The sequence below is a fragment of the Triplophysa dalaica genome, chromosome 8 (assembly GCF_015846415.1).
Source record: "Triplophysa dalaica isolate WHDGS20190420 chromosome 8, ASM1584641v1, whole genome shotgun sequence".
NCBI classification, from domain to species: Eukaryota; Metazoa; Chordata; class Actinopteri; order Cypriniformes; family Nemacheilidae; genus Triplophysa; species Triplophysa dalaica.
The window spans coordinates 12,491,918-12,515,444 of record NC_079549.1 but is presented as its reverse complement, the minus strand read 5'-3'; the positions used below and the strand labels follow the sequence as shown (position 1 = coordinate 12,515,444).

Below are 23,527 nucleotides of genomic sequence, written 5' to 3'. Positions count from 1 at the left end.
GGGAGCCAATGTAACTTAATGAAGAGAGGAGTGACGTGCACTCTCTTGGGTTAATTGAAGACCACTCTTGCCTCTGCATTCTGGATCATATGTAGAGGTTTGTTTGTGAAAGCTGGAAGTCCAGCCAGTACCGCATTGCAGTGGTCCAGTCTGGTTATAACAAGACCCTGGACTAGGATTTGCATAGCTTGCTCGGATATGAAAGGTCTAATTTTTCTAATATTGTAGAGGATCAATGAATCTAAAGGTGGAGCTGTCAACCTGATCTGTGAAGTAAAGCTGTACATCGAACTTGGTTTCTGGCCGTTCTGGAAGATGTTATGTTTGATGAGCCCAGTTGAATGGAGAAGTTGTGATGAATCTTTGTTTCGGCCAGGATTACAAGCAGTTATGTTTTTGCAGGTCATGATCCTTCATCCAGAGCGAAATGTTGGCTAGGCATGCTGAAATGGTGCAGAAACAGTCGGATTGTCAGGCTGAAATGACAGGTTGAGTTGTGTATCATCCACATAGCAGTGATAGGAAAAACCATGTTTCCGATTGACAGAGCATAGGGCTGTCATGTATACAGAAAATAGCAACTGACCAAGCACTGAGCCCTGAGGCACCCCTTTGTCAAGATGTTGGGACTCAGAGACCTCACCTCTCCAGGATACTCTAAATGACTTACCTGAGAGGTAAGACATGTACCATTGTAGCACTACTTCAGAGACACCAATAGCCTTGAAGGTCAGCAGGAGGATATGGTGGTTAACAGTGTCAAAGGCGGCAGATAGATCCAGAAGAATAAGTACAGATGGGTTAGAGGCGGCTCTTGTCGGTCTCAGGGGTTCAATGACAGAGAGAAGTGCAGTCTCAGTAGAATGACCGCTCTTGAAACCAGACTGGTTGCTGTCCATGAGGTTGTTCTGGGGGAAGAAGGATGAGAGCTGGTTACATATAACACGTTCAAGAGTTTTAGCAACGAAGGCAAGGAAAGATACCGGTCTGTAGTTCTCTAACAGTGCAGGATTAAGACTGGGTTTCTACAGTAGCGGGGTAATACGGGCCTCTTTGAAGACTTTGGGAAATGTACCAGTGGTGAGGGACGAGTTGATAATGTGGGCCAGAGCAGGAACAACCGATGGAGAGATGGCCTGAAGGAGATGAGTGGGGATGGGATCTAGTGTGCAGGTAGTAGGGTGATTAGAAGACATGACCATAGAAACATCAGCTTCCGATAGTATAGAGAAAGAGGGAAGCCAGCGTGTGTCGGGGGTTTGGGCGTGATCAAAAGATGGCCGCACAGAGAACTGACTGCTGACGGTGGTCTTTTTCTTTATGAAGAAAGATGCAAACTCATCAGCTGTTAAATCCAATGGAGGTGAGGGAGCAGGCGTGCAAAGAAGAGCAGAGAAGGTTTAAAGGGAGTATGAGAGTCAGGCGCGTTGTTGATTTTAGCATGGTAGTACTGGCTTTTCACAGAGGAGACATCACCAGAGAAAGAAGAGAAAAGAGACTGATAGAGACAGAGGTCAGTAGGGTATTTAGAATTGCGGAACTTTCTCTCAGCAGACCAGAGCGTGGCATGATGCTCACAGAGAACATCAGATAACCACTGGGCAGAAGGGGATGCACAAGACGACCTAGATGTTAGAGGGCATAAGCTGTCTAAGCAGCAGGTTAGTGTAGAGCAAATAGTGTCAGTGGCGCTGTTAGTATCCAAGAAAGAGAGCTCTGAGGGAAGGAGAGTGGCGGAGACCGCAGAATATAAGTGGGAGGGAGAGAATTGCTCCAGAATATGACCAGTGGGGAAGCATGTGTAGTGTCTGGAGAAGTTAGGTCGAGATCAAGAGTGATGAGGAAATGATCCGACTTGTGCAGCAGGGTGACATGGGAGTGATGACTGGAGCAGTATCTTGTGTCGATAAGTTCTAGTTTATTACCAGACTTATGGGTTGCTGAAGTAGGAACTCGCTTGAAGTCAAACGACGCAGTCAGGTTGTTAAAGTCGGCAGCCTGTGGTTTTTCAAGGTGGATGTTGAAGTCTCGTAGTACCACCAGAAGCGTATACAACTTCTCTAAGAAATGTCCAAGCTGACCTATGGGATAGATAATTACCTCATTCATTTTTACAAATTATATTTGAGCGTCCTTTTAACTTTATTTGATAGGACAGTTGAGAACAGACAGGAAAAGCTTTGGCTATAGACAGGGGAGTGGGACCGGAGAAGGACACTTGAGTCGGGAATCAAACTCCTGTCGGGCCGCAAGTGCACTGGCACTATATGTCGGCACTAACCACAGGGCTTTTGGCACCGACACTACCTTATTCGGTTTTTGACAAATTGTGCTTATTTATTCCCTTAAACTTTCTTTTTACATACTAATACAATTAAATAAAATATATACGTAAATACGGGGGGCACGGTGGCTTAGTGGTTAGCACGTTCGCCTCACACCTCCAGGGTTGGGGGTTTGATTCCCGCTTCCGACTTGTGTGTGTGTGGAGTTTGCATGTTCTCCCCGTGCCTTGGGGGTTTCCTCCGGGTACTCCGGTTTCCTCCCCTGGTCCAAAGACATGCATGGTAGGTTGATTGGCATCTCTGGAAAAATTGTCCGTAGGGTGTGAGTGCGTGAGTGAATGAGTGAGTGTATGTGCCCTGCGATGGGTTGGCACTCCATCCAGGGTGTATCCTGCCTTGATGCCCGATGACTCCTGAGATAGGCGCAGGCTCCCCGTGACCCGAGGTAGTTCGGATAAGCGGTAGAAAATGGATGGATATACGTAAATACAATATATTTTTCATTTTAGATGTAATGCATATTTTGTCTTCCTCTACCATGGATGGTGTCAACAGTTTCTGGAAACACTAAATACTTGAATTATGTTATGCACATGATTGCATGTATATATTTATACCTATTTGTTAAGCTTGTCATTAAATGCCACCAACAGTTGAACATTCTGCATCCTACAGTTCAGAGATTAAGTTGGAATTGTAAAAGCATTCTCAGTTTAATTCTGTACAGAACTTCTTTTAATCTAAGATGATACAGTAATCTTTCCCAGCTGATGTCATTCTCTTTGAACAACCCATGTAAAATATTTTTCATTTCTTCCTTTTCAAAACCTTAAAAGCTTTTTCTTTTGCTCCCTTGCCTCATGTCCATCACCCCTAATAGTGTCTCTCCATGAGCTGCCACAGGAGATAACTTCTCCCAATATATGAAAAATGAAGCAATTAAAATCAGGAAGGAAGTTATTTCAGGCAGGAATAGGTTCAGTTTGTTGTTTGAATTCAGTGTGGTGGGATTTGAAATGTAGTCACACCTGTTTTTTCCTCACGGCTATGTTAGATGGATGCGTCATACATCTGTGTAGTCCGAGACCTGCACATGGCATGTGCTAGACATGAAATGGTGGGTTGGCAGCTGGTAAGGTGGGGAATCTATGGAGGTGGGTGATGTTCGTTCTCGCCCGATGCCACTCAGGATAGCAGCATCTGTATCAGTCTCTGCGCGGCTCCCCTTCGGCCTGTCAGACGCTATTACAGAAGAGCCGTCTCCCCTGACAGGGCCCCGGGAGCTCCTTGCTGGGTAGAGCTTCGCTCTAATCAAGAGCAGACTGCCAAGCGGTTAAGGAGGGAGGCAGGAGCCTTTCTGCCCTCCCCACCAGCTTCCCCCTCCCTCATCAGAGGCATGCAGCACGTAGCATGGCATCCTGGGAATGAGGAATGTCACTCAGTCACAATGACAGGCACGTCTCTGACTGAAGGGGGCAAAAAATACATCATCTACAGAGACGTGCTCCAGATTCCTTTTTTTCTTGTTTGTGCCTCTCCAGGATATCACGCCTGATCTGTTTCTGCTTTTTTCCTCCCGTGACCCTATTGGCCACCCTCCCTCTGAGTTGTCACAGATAATGTGCTTTAAGAAAGCAAGGTTTGAATCCAAATGCAATAAGATGAAGTTGCTCCCTTAGTTCGCCAGATGAAACTGTAGTTCTATTTATCACTCTAGACAGCTACCTCAAACCCTCAGTAATGTTGGACAGGTCTGTTTCAGTCTAACCTCATGAGGGTTTTTCAAGTCCCATGACTGAAACAGTGAACATTTTGGAATGATGGCAAATCAAAAAGAAAAGAAAAAATGCAGTTTTAAATATATTTTGCTTCGTTCAAGGGTCATTTCACTATATATGAGCAATCAATCAAATTACATGCGGCAAAATTAAAAGATACAGATAACAAAGAAAAATAAGCATTTAGAAAAACAGGAATGGAGAGTAAAAGCTAGTTTTTAGTGGCAATACTAAAATTACTGTTAATGCAACCGTAAATGTCAACCTCTATTTTTTAGGTATTATTGCTTCTGGTTTGAACATATTAATTCACAGAGATCCTACAAAGTATGTTGCCTCTCAAAAAGATGCATCTTTTTTGTCACATGTTTTTTTTTCAAAATAGAAAACTCATGCATAGACTGTTACTATTCTGATGTCAGAGGTTTAGTAAAATAAATGATTCAGTAATAAGTAATAAATCCCTGAGAATTTATATGTCAAGATTTGATTGAAAATGTTACAGCCATAACGCTGGAATTTCACAAATGAAGACGAAGTTTTGTTGAATTCTGAAGTTTAGATTCTATAACACCTAAAATGTCTTCCCAAAGAAGGAGTGTGACAACTTGGGAACAGTATGCAATACAGAAACAAAGAGAACATGCAGAAGTGTTTGGATGCAGTTAGCCACATATATTCTAAGGCTGCAAGACATTGAAAAGAATCACATATAAATGACATCCGAGTGAATGCGTACCCTTGTGTCCTTCCTCGTGCAAGACTCTTCCATTCACATTTTTTCCCTGGTTTAAGGTCAACTCATCCCTTTGGTACGGAGCTAATGGTGTGACAGAAAGGCCTAGTTTTCCATCGTCTTTCCCTGGAGCTTTTACTTTGTCACAAACGCTATGCCAGACATCCATCACTCCAAAGGCCCAGCTGACAGGTCCTCTCAAAGACACTATCTCTGTGTTGTGTCAGAAACCACAGGTGTTCCAAATGCATGGAACATTAAGAGTGATGTTCACTAAACAGTCGCACGACATTTCCAAAGTATTAAATGCCGCACATATGCACATCTATTTTACCAGGCATTAAATGTGCTGAAATGAAATTGTCATTCTCTTGAGACAAACATGCACAATTTGACACTTATATTTTATATTTTGGCATTAAAATATAGGTTTTATAATTAATATAATAGCCTTAAATGCACAACATTACATATAATTTATTTATAAATATGTATAATTAAAAAATTGTAATAAAATGATATGTTGTAAAATGCGTATCCTGAGGGTTGTTTAGCTGTTACCACACCCATGGAAGGCAGCCAATAAAATGTATGAGTCTGTGTTTTCTCTTCGTCATGGCAGCAGTTGTTTCTTAAAATATGAATAAACGGTTTGCTATTTAATTAGACGTAAATTCATGTGTACAGACAGGTGTACTTTTAACACTTGAAAGGGCCATTTAAGTGACTAAATCACTAAATCAAATCGACCAACTTCTGCTTCATCTTTTATGTAACAATCAAATCCAACCAGCTAACTTGTCGCATTCAGGTCAGATTTTGTGTAATGTCTAAAAACGCTTGTGTTAAAAACAACAAAATCGTTCCTTAACTTAACACATCTTTGTTTCTAGTTAAAGATAACACATTTTGTATTACTTTTCACTCAACCTTGTGTTGTCTCTTTTATTTATTTAACAAAATTCAAAACAAAATGACTCATAATGCGTTAAAACAATATGTTACCATTCCACAACACTAAAAAAATTTATTTATTTTTTTATTTTAGCATGTGCTTTTTGAGAGTGCACCTGAATTCCATATTTCCGCTAGTGTGTCAAGCACCGCATTCAGCATGTGCAAATGAATACTGCTCTCTGGGCTAACAAGTCATCTCTGTCCAAGTGGCACTTGTGACATCTGACAGATTTCACGATATGAGCAGCCTTTACATTCGGAGGAAACCTCGGTTGGAGTGCCTTATGTCACATGGAAAGAACTGGAATTCAAAGAGATGATGTCCTGACATGTTTCTCCTCTCCTCAGGGCTCGGACTCCATCTTTGACAGGTTTTTCTCCCGATAAGGATCGCCTGATGTTACTGATACACGGCACATAGGCTCTACGTTATCTTAATGGAAGAGAAAAAACGCAAGGGAGACATCACGTCTGTGCCTGTCTCTTTAAATGTCAGCCTTAGCTCTGTATGTGATCTCCCCCCTGTCTGTTTGCTGTCGCATGCAGCCGCTCGCTGCTGGTGCACTTTGAGCATCGTTCTGGCCTCTCGAGTTTCCTGAGCCATGCTGTTTCTGCCCCTCATAATGCACCCAAGGGTGAAAATAAAAGCTACATAATGCCTAATGAATCGAATGGATTATATCATGTTCCACAATGCATAATTAACTCGCTTTGCCTGTTTCGTCTCAAGCTGTTGTGTGCCCACTGGATAGTCGAGAATACACATTTGCTTTTCTTACTCCATATCAGATAAAAACTCCTTCAGAGGCTCTCAGTCTGCCACACCATATGGGAATTTAACATCTGCACTCGAGATACTCTGGTGTTTCGAGTATGACGCGCTCAGATTTCACGCTCCTTCGCCACTATTCTCATGTTCACAGTTGCACACAATTTGTACGAGGAACAGAGTGGAATTTAAGCATATAATTTAAAATAAATATTTCAGTGTTTATTTGTGTCATTCATAACCTACGTGGCCTCCTTGTTTAAAATGACACTAAAGAAGATATTTTGAGAAATGATTTTGTGTGCGAGTTTGCATGTTCTCCCCGTGCCTCGGGGGTTTCCTCCGGGTACTCCGGTTTCCTCCCCTGGTCCAAAGACATGCATGGTAGGTTGATTGGCATCTCTGGAAAAAATTGTCCGTAGGGTGTGAGTGAGTGAGTGAGTGAATGAGTGAGTGTGTGTGCCCTGCGATGGGTTGGCACTCCATCCAGGGTGTATCCTGCCTTGATGCCCGATGACTCCTGAGATAGGCGCAGGCTTCCCGTGACCCGAGGTAGTTCGGATAAGCGGTAGAAAATGGAATGGAATGGATTTTGTGTGCAGCGAAAGTCAATGGGCGCCTGGTTACTTTACCAACGTTCTTCAAAATAAATGTTTTGGTGTTTTGTAGAAGAAAGAAAGTCATACAGGTTTGGAATGACATGAGGGTGAGTAAATGATGAAATAATATATTTTGGGGTGAACTCGGATGCTGAAATTCTTTCTGCTGCGTGTCGTAAATCTCATTCGAAAAGAGACAACATGTTGTTACGTTTTGATGTTTTTGGTATTTTACGGGCCATTGTCAAAAGCTCTTATTTTGTAATGCACAGAGGACGTTTTAAACCAAATGTAGGAGTTTTAAAACTTATGGAAACCTCAGAAATATACTAAACCCGAGAATCACACCCAGTGTTCCAGGATAAAAGCAGAGTGCCATTTCGTGTGAACATATGTTATATTATAACATGTCAGCACCTGTTTCAGTAGTTTTACTATTACTGTAGTTCTTACGAACTGTAGACGCAGTCAGTCTTATCAGATCTCCTCTACTGCTCACTGTGTCTCACTTTAATTGCCTGTCTTGCTTCAGTCTAGCGCTGCCAGAGAATTTTCGTTGTGTAGGCTAAGGCACTACGCGTGGCGCCTAGCACAGATGGATTGACTTGTCAAAGAAAACGACTGATTCGTGCCGCTGGATAGATGAATAGATCAACTAATAGATGGACTGACTGATGAACAAATGAATGGCTGGATTGAAGGGAAAAAACTGATGGATGAGTGAAAAACAAGGGATTTATGGGCTGCCACGTGCTCAAGGCTATTCAGTAATGTAGATACTCTGTCACAACACTTTTTCTTTGGGTTCCTGTCTTTGATTTAGTGTGACATCAGTTTCAGGTAAAGTGCGAAGGTTGAAGTTTCAGTGAGGTGGTGACACATGTGTATGTGTGATGTTTACAACAGGCGCTGTGCTTCCCAATATTTCTGTTAAGTGACTTTAAAATAAGTCAAAGATAATGAGGTGGTAACGTGGTTCTCAGTGTTAACAAGATCACAGCTCCACAGCAGCCCCTGCAGGATCAAACGGGAACTGCAGTGCAATAGATGGAGGTCAAGATGAGTTTTGGTTCCTCTCAGTGATAGAAGCTTTATACTGTAAAAGTAAAATGTAAAGATTATTCTGTATAAACTAAAGCACACATATACACAAATCGCTTTTTATCTCGTTCAGTACTTGTCTTGACTTGCACATGATGTAAAAAATACAGCAAAGAAAATAGAGGAGAGAAGATGCATTTTACCAAACAGAGTTTACTATTGCTGTCGTATGTATACTTTTCACAGTATGCACATTCCACCTGGAAAAAGAAAAATCCACTGTTTTTCACAGTGTTACATACATACTGTCTTTATGCCTACTGTACATTAAAATAGCTTCACTTCAAGCATATTTTCAAAAGAAATTAGTTGGTACCGAAACACATAACTGTTCATTTAGTTTATTGTGTAAAAACATTTGCTGGTATTTGTCTGTCTGGCCTCTCTTGGGAGGCTCATTGCTAAAGATTGTTTTTGAACACATACTGTTCAACCTTATGGCCATCACATACAGTACAGTTCTCTTTATCTCTGAGGTCTTTCTGTTCCTCCATCCACGCACTGTCTTTTACTAGAGTTTCATTTCCTCTCTCTCTCTCTCTCTCTCTCTCTCTATCTCTCTCTCTTAAACATATCATAATCAGTCTTCTTTTCTATTTATTTTCAAAAAAAATCTTAAAAAGATCTCTAAGTAGTACTGTAACTGTATCATATGTGTCATTTTCATAAGCCATCTGCAAATCTTTCAAATCATTTTGCCTTCAGGTTTTAGCATTTATTGGTTTTATTTGTTATCTACAATGATGTATGTGATAGATTCTATTGATGAAAGATTAAATTAAATCATTAAATCCAATTGGAATATTTCCCAAAGCACAATAAAATATTTTGTAATGTTTTTTATGGAAAAAGCTAATAGATCATAATGGCATCTTAAAGGAAACCATTGGAATTTCTGTGATGGTTTCGCTTGTTTTTTTTCTTCCAGCTAGGTACAGTATAACAAGTAAAACATTAGGTTTTAGCATCTGATAATTATGCCTTCACAATAAGAACTCAACATGTATTGCTCTTATACTGTACGTAAAAGTAAAAATAGAAAGAAATATGTTTTTCTATCTTTCTTCCTTTTTTTGCAGGTACAGTATGTCTCTAATAATTGTTGAAAGTCTGGATCTCAGCACTAATAATATTGACTTCTTTGGTTGAATCACTTTGTTGTTCTCCTCACTTTTGTAAAATAATGTAAGTATTGTTAAAGGTCCACAATACGTTTCCACATTCCACATTCAGTTTCACGTGGATGAGAGCCAGAAAGGAGTGATAAACAGTAAACATAAACTGGTCCTTTAGCAGACTTTAGGCTGGTTTATATTAACTGACTTTCACACATTTGTGTCAGTTAATGGCTACAGAAAAAACTGGGCATCACTTATTCGAAAGCAACATACTCATAAAAAAACATGCCCCATTTCTTAGGGTGCGTTCACATTTGTAGTTCGGTTCTTTTGGTCCCGACCCCAAAAAAACCCATTTTGACTTGCATTTAAACAGCGAACCTAAAGATATTAAACCTTGCAGCTTACGTGTAAAGTGGCAAGTGATTGGATAGCTTACATGATTTATATTTTATAACAGAACTTACTGGGTACTCAAAACAATGCTGTGTGCTAGGTTGTACATGCTTAGTGTATGCCTGCACATATGAGGGTATTTCTAGCAAGCCAGTAACTCGCAAAGACCTCATGAAGTGTTTAAAGCAGTCAAAACGGCATCAGGAATTCCTCCGTTACATGCACAAGAACAGATCTAATTAACACTCCTTTTATATTACTAAATCACTTGAGTTTCGGGTCTTATCTTGTAATCACTTCCTGTTTTTGATTTGGTTGGATGTCTTTAGTCCGTATTGCATTCATATTTCAATCGAACTGTTCTTGTTTGGTGCGCACAAGGGTTTGTGTGGCAGCGTTCACACTTACACAAATAAACCGTACTAAAAGAGCAACCACACCAGAGTTTGTTTTAATCGAATCAAACATTCCATATGTGAACACACCCTTAATCTTAGTTGACCCTTCAAACCCCATTTCTGTTAACCAGTCACCATCCCTATTACGCCTGGATTTAACGTGTAATGAATTCTGACTACATAGAAACCTATTGTTTGGACAGAGGGTCTGTTTCAAGGCACCTTTGCTTTTCATATTCTTGTGCTCTGTATAGCAATAGCTTGTCGTCTGTGATGAGTCTGTTAGACTTCTCGGGGACTGCAGCGGACTGCAGTCTACCAGAGTAATTCAGTTGTCAGTGGAGAGGAACGCACGCTTGTTTACAGGCATGCAGAGCGTTTTGTAAGAGTGTCTGAGCAAAACATCTCATTTAAAAAAAATCGAACACTTCCCACAGTGAAAAGCAGTGAATGTGCACCATATCGATCAACATGCTTTTCAACTTTTTCAAAGTCTTTCCATTTCTTCAAAACGCTCCTTCAATCTCTGTGACCCGTAAGTCAAGAGTCGTTTGTCTGTACCCTTTCAACTAGTGCTGTCTCAGACAGGCAGTGCAGTCATTACTCGGCCTGTTCCCAATTACCCTATTACATCATAATCGCCCGCTGTTCTTTGAAAAAGATGGAGTTCTTATGCCCTCCTTTCCCTCAAGGGGCAAATTCAAAAGTACCAAACTCTAGGGGCTTGGCAAAGCAGGCGTTTCTCAGGGCAGGCTGGGGCTGCCTGGGGCTGGCGAGCCTTTCTCACTATTGCATCATGCCAGGCCTAAAAGATAGATTGAACACTCGAATCTGTGGAATTGTCAAGGTTTAAAAGGGAAAAGCGGGTTATATCGGATTTTTTAATTCTTTTCTTTCTCTCATTCTTTTTTAATGTATTTTGACATCACCTTGAAGCCTTGCTCTTGTGAGATTTCACAGTTTTTTTCTCTTTTGCCATTTCACCGTCACTCAATCTTTTTTTCCACTTCGCTGTCTCTTGTTTTATCTCAGGTGTTAACAGGGGATATTGATATCAAAAATGACTCGTACCTCACTAGACCTTGTTTGTATGTGGAAATTCTTCAAAAGATTGCTTCTTTTTTCCATATCCATCCATCCATTTTCTACCGCTTATCCGAACTACCTCGGGTCACGGGGAGCCTGCGCCTATCTCAGGAGTCATCGGGCATCAAGGCAGGATACACCCTGGATGGAGTGCCAACCCATCGCAGGGCACACACACTCACTCATTCACTCACGCACTCACACCCTACGGACAATTTTTTCCAGAGATGCCAATCAACCTACCATGCATGTCTTTGGACCAGGGGAGGAAACCGGAGTACCCGGAGGAAACCCCCGAGTCACGGGGAGAACATGCAAACTCCACACACACAAGTCGGAAGCGGGAATCGAACCCCCAACCCTGGAGGTGTGAGGCGAACGTGCTAACCACTAAGCCACCGTGCCCCCCCCCCCTTTTTTCCATATGTCTTTTTAAATTTAATTTTCACCAAGTAGTCATTTAGCAAACAGACAACCCAGTATTGGTATTTAAGCAGGTCCCAGGAGTACAGATTTCTATATTCCTCTGTTGAACCCATGAGTCTTTGGTACCTGTCGTAACTTCATTAATGTTTTCTCTTGTGGGTGGTGTTTTATATTTTTTGAGCATATACTGTATTTAAATTCCTCCGTAGAGTGCAAATGAATCTGCCTTTGTTTGTTTTGTTTCTTACCATCTGGATTTGGTTTGTGAATACATTTGCTGTCTCAGAGAAAGTTTCTCTATGATTGCTCCGTGAACTGTCAAAACTTGTGAAAGTCGAACCAGCTCAGTTGGCTTATTAAAGCGAGAGGAAGCATCTCGTGAGTCTGTTTTTCCACCCACTGTTTTAAATTATTAAAGTTAGAGAATCATTTTAATTATAAATAATAATACAAGTAATAATGAAGTGAATACTATCTAATGTAATATGAATCAAAATGAACATGCTTTAACTTTACTTATAGTGCTGTGGGGGTAAAAAAGACTGCTTTAGCAGACACCTTGATCCGATGCAAATGACAATACACTTATAACAACAACATCCCCCACCGGAACAATCTGAGGGTAAGGGTCTTGCTCAAGGGCACTATAGTGATAACCACTACTGATGCTCAAAACGCATTTAGTTATTGACCGAGAACTTCATACACTATGTAGTACTACGAACTGTTTGTCCTGTATGCTTATTTATACTAATGCATCCATTAACTGAGGAGAGAAACTGTGGGTCAGGACCCGCTTGTGGGTCACACAGTGAAATGAGTTTGGTCACACTGTCACATTGTTATGGCAAATGAGTTAAAAAATACATTTCAAAACAGTTAAGGACTAGCAATACATTGTATTTTGACATTTCATTCATACACAGTATGGACAAGGAAGATTAAAACCACCCTCTATTAAAAAACAAACATGTTGATTAGTTTTCATTTACAATTTTTGGGTGTATCGTGAAATAGATTGTACCTCTCTAGGTGGGTCCTGGATTAAAAAAGACTGGGATCCCCTGCCTTAGCTCACATCACATTATAACACGATAAAACCCAGTACTGTATATCCTCTTTTCTGCCGTTCCAGTTCTTTTTTGCTCTGTTTCACTTCTCCTCCAGCCATTCTATAATCAACCTCCTGTAGACCCAGTTTTTCCTTTTTTCCTCCTATTTCATCCTCCCTCTCTTTATATCTCCTGCCAGGCTTGGCTTTGAACTCTCTCATCCTGCATAATATTGCTTCTCAGCCGATAAAACAGCGAGTACAAATCTCGCTCCAGAATCGATGGGCACAGTTATTCTTGTGACCCCTGCCAACCGGCTGGCCAGCAGCCACACAGTCCCTCAGCCAGCATGTGAACTGACAAGCTACTGTAGCACTGCGTTATACCTGCCTCTCTACGGTCCAGACAAACCCCGCCCGTTGGACCCAGACACAATGTGTCTCTGTGGCCAGGTGGATGTGTGTGTGTAGTGTTAAACTCTTCCAAAATACCTGCATGAGACTTGTAACTGCTTCATTTTCCACAAGGCCACCCACTGTTTTGAAAGCTTTGGGTTTTTGAAGAGATTTACCGCAATATTGAATTTTTCATCAGTGCTTTTAATTCATATTTTAATTGTGTTTAATTTAATTTAAATTCCTTTGTAAGGAAAATTCTACTCTTGCCTTAAACTTGCAATTATATTATCTCTTTTTTATCTGAACTGCCATATAAAGTATCCTGTCATGGGCAATAAACCTGGACGGTTTTCAAGTGATTTGGTCACATTTTGTGACATCTCTCCATGGTGTTTTCTCATACTGTAATTATGTTTTTTCTGCTGGTTTTTGAACGTGGGCAGAGTTGTTGGCAGGCTATATTTCAGCTCTCAGAGCTCACACAAGCTTTATTCACATTCACATCACGCACGGCTCTGTATCCTCTGCTATGAGCTCATCCAAAACCACCGAAATAAAGAAGTGCTAAAACATCACAATAAAGCTGTGAGATAAAAGTAGGTCAATTGTATGCCTAATTCTCTTCTTAATATATGACAACATGTTCTTACAGAAGAACTTTTCTTCTCAAAACAACTGCAGCTGAGGTATGCTATAGAGTTTTACTTTTTGTTGTCATTTTTATGGAACTACAACCAAACTTAAATGTAATAAAAATGATACAGGTTGTATACAAAGATACCTGAACTGTTATTTTCTGTATAGAAGCTTGTACAATGAGATAATGATTTTGCCCATCGGCTTCTAAAGTTGGCAGATGCATTTCGGAGTAAACATCTTGAGTTGGCAGCACAAATGTTCTTTAACATTAACACTACAACAAGTGATGTCAGAAACTGTTGTTTCTTTGAATATGTAGCACCCAAAAAAACATTTAAAGGTTGATAGAGTGGTGGAGTCTTTGGAAACATTTTTTTACCATTCATGTAAATATCACAATTTGCAACGTGGTTGATGTGCGATGCTGTAAACCTCTGTTTTACCAGATGTTGAAATGCTTGTTATCATTCTCATCTCAGCCAAATTGTCTAATGCTTTAAATTCTTCTTTTCAGTGCAACACTGACTATGTTCCTGTGTGCGGCTCCAACAACGAAAACTATGAGAACGAGTGTTTTCTGCGGAGAGATGCCTGCAAACAGCAGACTGAGATTCTGGTGGTCTCTGAAGGGTCCTGCCCCGCAGGTAAGTTCAATCTATTGTTTAGTGTGTTGCTTGAATGTCCATCCACAAATAAAACAGTGCAAACGGTTTAGCCCTTCTCAGTACACTGATTTCAAAATTCTCACAACCTAACCACAACCTTGCATGATTTTTTTTAATCTGTGTTGCTGTTTGGGGTCGGTCAGGATGTTCCAGAGCAACCAAGCGATGGTTTGATATACTTGGATGTAAAGTGTTTACACGTTTTGGAAGAAATGAACCAACAAATTGCTTACTCACAGTTGTCTGTGTTCTGTATATTAAACTGGGAAATGAGAAAGTATCCTAACATCAAAACAAGTTATTCACTTTAGCTTCAAATAAGCAATGACAGCACAAGATAAACGTGAATCAGTATCTTGTTTATTAAATGCTTTTTATTGTATCGGGTCGCTGTGAAAATGATTTTCCTATTTTTTGCATTATGAGTAAACGTGGCATGTTTACAGCAAATCAGTCAAAGATGAAATGATATGAACACAAGTGTGTTTAGTGGTCAGTAAGACAGTGTATTGCAATGGGTAAAGAAGATGTTTGGTACTCTGGGAGTTGCTGAGTCAGACTCCATTACACATTACCTTAACACACTGAAAATGATCTCAAGGGAGAGAGTGAATGTGTCTGTGTAGAAGGTGAGTTTGTGTGCATATAGAGCATCTAGAGAATTAAATGTTCTCCTCTTGCTGTGTGTGCGGATGTGTGTTTGCAGGTAAAGTCATAATTCAATCACAGCAGGATGTTGTTTCTCATCTATGCCTGAATGTGTGTGAACATGTACTTGTCTGTAGGTGTTCTGGAAGGTAAAAGCTAATTTTGAGAAGCAAGCAGCTGAAAACAGCCAGAGCATTTGTCTTTGTCTCTTTGTAGCTTGAATTGCTGCATTGTTATTCCTCTCTTGCATTTGTTTTGGTATTTTTCACTCATTCAATGATGCATTGGGTCGACATCACACTAGTTCTGTTGAAGTATCTAAAAACTTGGTTCTTGAAGATAACTTCATGAGCAATTCAGAGTTTTCCAATGTCTTTAAGTGCCTTGAAAACCATGAACTCTACAGATTTTGGAAAATCCCTTTCAAGGGAGTTTACTGACTGACGTTGTCATGATTCTGCCGCATCATGTCATGTCTTTCTTGATCTTGTGACAGAGCCATGGCAAAGCCTTAGGTATTATGTGGGTAGAGGCGTTTTGGATCCTTATGGCTTTCCATACTCTCTCTGCGGTCTCATCTCTGTTCCTGCCCTCTCGTTTAGCTCTCCATCAGTGTTTTATCCCCGACGCCTGTCCCTTGTTAATTATCCTTTGTTAGTCTCCCTATATAATATCCTTGTGTCTATTGTCCTGTGCTTCATTTTTGACTGTGTGAGTACTTGCCTTGCATACCCCCTTGGATTACCTTGCATTGTGTTTACCTTACCTTGTCTCATCCTGCCCTGCCTTGTGTTTTGACGTTGTTTTGTTTAGTTTCTTAGTTTTTGTCCTGCTGTTTTTGCCCCCACTTGGGATGTATTTTGGTTTCTGTTTTTATCATTCGTCCTGTCCTCCTTACCCATCGTGGGTGTTTTGTTTTTGTATTAATAAAATCATTGTTAAACCCTTCAATGCTGCCTGCATCTGGGTTCTCATTTGACAAACCGTGACAGATGTGTCCTCTGCAGCAAGACCTCCAGATTTACAGCAATCAGCCAATCAGATCGTCAGTTTGGTGTCGATTCATGAATAACACAAATAATATTGTTAATGTAATAGGATCATAGAATGCATTTTATATATCTATTTACCTGTATGGTTGCTGTCTTTCTGAAACTTGAGATGTCAAAATTCGCTCTTTTTTTAACTGTACTTTTAAGTGGTGTAACACTTTTTACTGCTTAGATATTTGCAGAACCCAGTGACAAACAAGGGTGACTATAATGATCAGAATCAGCTATATATTTATAATATCTAGAAAAATAGGATACTCTCCGACTGGACTCTCTTTATTACAACTTTAGATCATAAGAAAGGCAAACGTTGGTGTTTTTGTTTGGCACTAGACCGTTTCAGTGGCAACAATTAACAAATGTTACTTAACTTTTGACAGACCTCCGCAAAGAATCAATAACTGTTGAGTAGTTTTGATTTAATTCAATGAATATACAATAAAATATTAATACGAATTATGAGTATAAATGAAATTGTTATATTATAACCAAACACAGACCAGAGGTTAACTTCGAACAAACGAGGTCCTTTGCGTATCTAGTTGGAAATGTGAGCTGTTAAATTCTTTACGAGTTTCATTCTGATCATTCAAATTTAACAGTAGATTTTCCTTCTCTATACAAGGGATTAAAATAGTTTTTTGATGCAGTTGAACAAAACTCGCATTTACCTGCACCCTGCTGAATGTCCTTCATTTATAAAAGCCTTTAAATGGGCCGAATATACAGACAGCTTGAAGAGATTTCCAAAGCCATTTTAAAGCTCACGCTGAGAACATGGATGAGAGAGAGAGATAAATGGACTGTCTCAGAGTCCTGATGCTTATACAAGCTCATCTGACTCTTTGACACTGATTTCCTCTGCACTAATTCCCTGGCAAATGATCCAGCGGTTAACAGATGACCTACAGAGATAAATAAGGTATATCACACTTCGTTATTTCTGTGTGGCTTATTGCTGCTCTTTTAATTCATCAAGAGCAAAATTCAAGTTGAAAACCTTTAAACACCAAATGATTTGAAAAGAAGAACTGATGTTCATAACCTGAGAAGTATTAAATGGGTTGTGTCATAGATTTTCTTATATTTGTATTTTTCACCATAAGCTCAATTAATAAAGTCAGCACATATTTCTGTCACATATGTTTCTTACATTTTTCACCCTCCCTTAAATTTTTTTATTATGCTGCCACTGCGCCTTTAAGAAACGCCCCCATCGCATGTGAAATGAGCTCACACATTGGCATGCAGGATTGCTGCGGCATCAAAATAGTAAATTAACTCCCCCATCTTTCAATAAAAGCCTCTTTGTAAATCCTGCACTGCATTATGGAGCAAACAACAATCCATGCTAAAATATGCAGCACATGATAAAGGTCTTTGTTGAAAATATACTTCAGCTGCTGGTTCCAAATGCTGTGAAGTGTTACTAACGTTCCCTGATTATATTCTTATTGTCAGTTCATCTGGTGTTTAGGAATAATAAAATTGACACTTTTTGCTCCTTATTGTCTTACCGACCGGACATGCTGAGGTCGTGGTCATCGTATCCTTTTATATTTGTAATAAATCCTCTTTGATAGTTTAACAGTCTATTATGGTACATCAAGCCTCTAAAGATAAAAGTAGATCTGAGTCCTCATGATGTGACCATTTGAAAATGTGATTTGTGTGTGGTGGGTAGTTGTATGGTAACCCATAATGTAATGTGCCTAATGTGATGTAAAGTTTTTCTTGGTCTTATCTTCCAGAGCAAGCTTCCCCTATTGGTCCACCCAACTTGATTATACGGGAATTCATAACTAATTTATGATGTGGCTAATTCATGTGAATTCGTCGGATGCGAATCTACAAAAATGTGGATTGTTAGAAGCCCCTCCCCTAACCCCACCCCTAAACCCAAAGTCACTGTGGCAAAAGCAAATCTTACTAAAACATACGAATGAGGATTGTACCAATTTATACAAATTTGCCACCTCGTAAATAGCTATGAATTCCCCCGAGATTTTGTTGGTCCACCTCATAGCTCTGATCATGTGTTTTGGTGCTATCCATGGTGCTGAAATTCTGAATGCGATGAAGGATGCTGAATGGGATCAAAAGCATCAGACCAGTCATTGTGGACTTTTGCTGTAATACAGTCACTCATGTTAGGTTAGTTTATAGTCATAATGAACACTTTAGTTATTGTTGTATTCACTAAACTCAGCAGTCGATTCCAAAAATATCAGGTTAATTGAGGCTCCTAAAATGAAGTCCTCTCTATGGTCTTTTAAAACCTTCAGGAGCAGTTTTTGTGTCAAATATTGAGGGTTACTGCTGAGGAGAGTATATCCTTCTCTCTTTTCTCTGGCATTGATAAGTGAGCTATTTGCCTTGTGAATGGAAGCGAGTTCACTGGCGTACCGCTGTAAGATCACTGTGAATAATGCGCTGATTAAGGAGATGGGCCAGTGCTTATATTGAGTTTTCAGCAGGGCGCGGGGCAGCTAGCCATTAGCTTAGTGGTGCGTAACTGTGGAGAGGAGAAGGCGCTCCTTTTTCAACATTGGAAATCGAGGTTAAGATAGCCTTTCTGCATAAACGCACTCTACCCGGCGCTAAAGTGGTGGTCTCTATGCAGGAGTGAGGTATATATTCGTGGAGAAGTCTTTTGAGTCTTTGCAAATTGTGCACAGGAGCTCAACTGTGAGTGCCTAGTTTTCAATACGTTCACATTTATATGGTTACTTCTACTGTATATGTAGTAGCATGCAGGTTATATTACATTGTCTAGAATAGCATTTTTTGTTATTGTTGTTGTTTTCCAGTAAAAAAATCCTTAATCGTTAAAACAAGATTATTGACTTCATCATTTATGTTTTATATAAATGTGTCATGTTTTTGGGATGTTTAGATTTTGCATAACAAGGCAAAAAACACAAATTTCTAGGATGTATTCATTTGTTGTAACTATTTCAAAACCTGTTAACTCTGTGTTACCTTATGCTCACGTGCCAGTCAAAACACACAGTTCTTTAAATTGTTAAATGTGTGTGGTAACAGCGTCCGTGGCATGTTAAATCACAGCTGCGTTTGTCACTGCTGACAGAGACCATCTGCCTCTGAGCTTTGAGCTTCATTCCACTCAGCCCAGAGCATCATGGGAGGCTTGAGGAAAAGTGCAAAGTCACCTCATCACACATTCTTTCACATAAATGACAAAAGCAGAGGAGATCCGTAACCCACTGATACCTCTGAGTGAAGAACAAAGGTTTCTTACACTTAATAAGACTCGTGTCATTGTTCTGTGCCAGCAGACTCAGCAGTGTCCAGTCTCGCAGGATGGTGTGTCTGTGTGTGGAGAAACAGACTGTTCGTCTCTACACTGTTCGTCTTAACTTTTCCCCTTACTGTGAAATAGACTTTTTAACGTACTTGGGAACTTCATGGATTCTGAGGAAAGTTGGTGGAAGGTTTTGCCCTTTTTTCACCCTGATGCTTCAGGACTAATTCATTATTTGGATTTAAAACATATCTTTGTGTCTCTTTAATTGGTCTAGTATTGCATTACGAATGGCTAAGGATGGCACTGATTTTTTAATTTTTACGTAGATTGAATGTGGATATGCAAACATCGTAAGGACAGTATATGTATCTGCACACACTTTCTGAGAAAGCAGGACACTTATTTGTAAATTCACCCAGAATATGGTGAAACTAGTTCAGTTTATAATCATGTTTTCTAGGTTCTAACAAGCACAGACCGAATAATAGGTTAAAATGTTTGAGCTGATTTAGAAAATGGAAATTTATTAGAATTTTGAATTAAAACCAAAGCTGAGAGTTGCGTGTCCAGATGGCCAGAGTGAATTTCTCAGATGGTCAAAGACAGGTTGTGTGTGACATGTCTCTGAGTCAAGGAAATAATTGTCAGGCAATTAGAAAAGCTGAAATCAAATAAATCTGTTTGTACTCAATCTCTATATATGGCTGTGGACATTTATAGTAACTTTAATTCAATAGTCTGGGCAGTTCCAGCCTTATGGATGTGACATTTTGCATTATAGATGTGACATAAACTTTTAGAGAATGTGTTTATTTCCAATATTTTACAAAATTAATATTTATTACTACTGTAACACTTATTATTTCCCTGTGTTTTGGCCCTCATTGACTGTCATACCTGCACCGATCATCATCATCATTATCTAGACACTATATGTACTATCCTTTGCCCATTGTGTTTGGTCAGATCTTGTTGTTTCATTGTTGGATTGTCTATCTTCTTGCCTCTGTTTTTGAAATTTATACCTTGTGTGTATAAAGCGGATTATATCTTCCTTCTTGGATGTTTTTGACCTTTTTGAGTCCCTGATTGCCTTTTGATAATAAATCTCACTTTGAACAAGGATTTGGTAGAGTTGCATCATTCCTCTGGGTAAAAGCCTCACATTAATGCATTTAAATAAAATGATTTCCAATTTTACTAAACCATTTTTGATAGGTAGAGATCAGAAAAATATGTCTGTGCACATTTCTATTTTATTTTATTTCTATTCTATTTTAAAACAGGGAAATAAACATGCGCTATGGATATGACAAAAAGGGCACAGTTTTCGAGAGATGTACTTTTTAAAGGTTTCTGTGATTTAAAATGCACAAACCAGAAGCAATAATACCCAACAACCTTAAACACCGAATTTTAATCCGACTATTTGGGAGAACGAGAGAAAACATCTCCTTCTTTCACCATACTGTATATGTAGCTCACTTCTGCCTACAGAGGCCAGATGGGTCACAGATTCACCTCTGGCTCTCCCTGAGTGATGTACAAATAGACAAACACAGCTCTGTACAGAATATTGGGATGGCTTGGCTAGAAACCACAATACGTAATTCAAAATGTATCAGCATGTACGCTATTTCACATATACATTTATACATTTGGCAGACGCTTTTATCCAAAGAGACTTACATTGCATTATACTATACATTTGCTTTTTTATGTGCAATCCATGGGGTCGAATTCTATCCACTGACACAAAGGAAAGCATTTTTTTATGTATTATAAAGGCAATAAAGCTACTTTCATAATCATACTATCAATGTAAAGAAAAAGATACCAAAAATAATAATAAACCAAATAATAAAGAGTCTTTTTTAATCATCCGTTCTGTTTGTAAGAGAGGAGACATTGATCTAATGGCTTGCTCTTTTGTTACAGATGCTGGATCAGGATCAGGAGATGAAGGTAAAACAGATTAAAAGATTCAGATATCCCATTTATACACTTCAGTGTGTGTGTGTGTGTGTGTGTGTGTGTGTGTGTGTGTGTGTGTGTGTGTGTGTGTGTGTGTGTGTGTGCGTGTGTGTTCGTATACTGCTCATTAAATCAATCTGCACTTGTTTACACTTTTCCCCAGCCGATGCTCATAAACACACACTCACTTCCTATCAGCTGTCAGCAGTCATCTGCTCTGCTCTTCAGGCCACCCACTGAAAGTGAGATTCAATTACACCCACTCACATATTGTTCAGAGAAAAGGAATTATTGCACTTTTCCCCTAAAGTGTGATGCTTGACTGACAGTAAAACATTTGCAGCTACAGCTGTATATTAGCATCACTCGAAACGTGTCTCTCTTCTTGGATCGAATCTCTCTCCCACCCCTTTTGTTCTTCTCTGTCGACCAAGCCTGCCACATCCTCTAATTGAGGAGTACAGTATTGCATGCTTCTGCTTATTATGGTATTATTTTGGCAGCCATTTCCTGTTTGCTGGATGATATTTGTGCATTTTGCAAGTATAGAAGCACTTGTTGGTGAGTCTGTCTAAAGCCTGATTTGGATAGTACTATTTTTCTGAGGAGGTTAGGAGAATTTCTATTTTAGTCCAAATCACAATTTCTTGTTGGAGTGCTTGGTGAACCTTCATTTGAATTTAGACCTTTTTGCCAACTTTGGATAGAACAACAGTTGGTGGTGGTTTAAATACTGCTGACATCCCATCTGATATGAAGAAACAAAATGAAATCAGTAATGAAAGTCTGAACACAGACTGCTCGGAACGGCCAGTGTAGTTGCATCTTCGGCGATGATGATCCACACCTTTTTCTTTAATTATTTGATGTAAAGCAATTATTCTTACGTCTTGTTTACTTCAGTGCGTTTGTGATTTAGAAAGCATGACTTTTCATAACACCCACGTTCAGGCATGAAATCACAGATGTACTTTGTATAATTGTGATGTTAGTTAGAAAACAAATCTTGTCCAAACAGTCCTTATGAATAATGCTTCTGTCATCCAGGTCATTGTAAACTGGTAGAATTTTAGTTGAAAATAAACAGAACCTCTCCATTGGCTTTCCAATGTTTGTGAACTTTTACCAAGTATGCCAATTAGTGGAGATTTTCGTTCACAACACGCCTTTGTGTCGCTTCATTATTTCTGAGAGTAGATGGAGCAGAACAAAAGAGTGATAGATGAAGAGAATAGATAGAGAGACGTAGGGAAGTGGAGAACGCTAACGTCAACGAAACGCGGGAGAAAGGAAAGAAGAGAGAAAGAAACATGGAAGGTTGATAAAGAGAAAGATAATCCATGAGGAGAGCGAGACTGTTGGAGTGATAAAGAATGTAGTGGGGGAAGGGAGAATTAGTTTGGATTTACGGATTGAACACGGGGGCATGTACATAAGCACAGCACCATCGATGTGATAAACATCAAATGAATTTTAATGGTTGGAGATAAATCTTACAGGTTGTCATCTGGGCATGAAGGCTGCTGGTCATTACAGCAAAGCACACAGAGGCTGTTTCTGAAACCGAAGGCAGCTGACGTGCCGCCTCGCATCTGAGTCAATAACTTCAGGCAGCGTTGTGTATATGAAGGCACCTCCTGAGGAAACTGGTTTCAGACAGACTTTCAAGGCACCATAATGTCATGTCTAATGATCTGGAACAAATGCAAAAAGCTAAAGAGATAACAAAGCAAACATTTAGTCACTGCAATACTTTTGAAAGTTTTTTTTTCCCCAAAGCTTTGCACTGAACACAACGGGTTTATAGGATATTATAGACAACAAAGAATTTGTCGTGCGAACTATACTAAAACATAATTATTTTTATATAAATAAAATATTAATTTTATTATTAAAGGAACATTCCACTTTTTGGGGAAAATTCTAATTTTCCAAATCCCTAAGCGATAATAAATTGAGTTTTACCATTTTGGAATGCATTCTGCCGATCTCCGGGTCTGGTGATAGCACTTAGCATATCACGTAGCATCGCGTACAAAAATGACCAAAGATTTTTTATATTTTCTCTAACTTGACTCTTCTGTAGTTATATCGTAACTATAATAATCAAGGAAGTTTGCAGCCGTTACATGGCCTCAGCAGGCGCAGTGTTATCACGTGGCACGCAGCGCATGTGGAAATA

General features: G+C 39.6%; 1 protein-coding gene across 2 annotated transcripts in view; it reads left to right on the top strand.

Annotated features, from left to right (window-relative positions):
- The window catches only part of tmeff2a (transmembrane protein with EGF-like and two follistatin-like domains 2a), a 65,795-nt gene that overhangs the window by 13,822 nt on the left and 28,446 nt on the right, over positions 1-23,527 (top strand). For both annotated transcript variants that reach the window (XM_056755400.1, XM_056755399.1), the window contains exons 3-4: positions 14,253-14,382; positions 21,310-21,336. In XM_056755400.1, the coding sequence (XP_056611378.1) occupies positions 14,253-14,382; positions 21,310-21,336 (157 nt within the window). The remainder of the gene's footprint in view (positions 1-14,252; positions 14,383-21,309; positions 21,337-23,527) is intronic.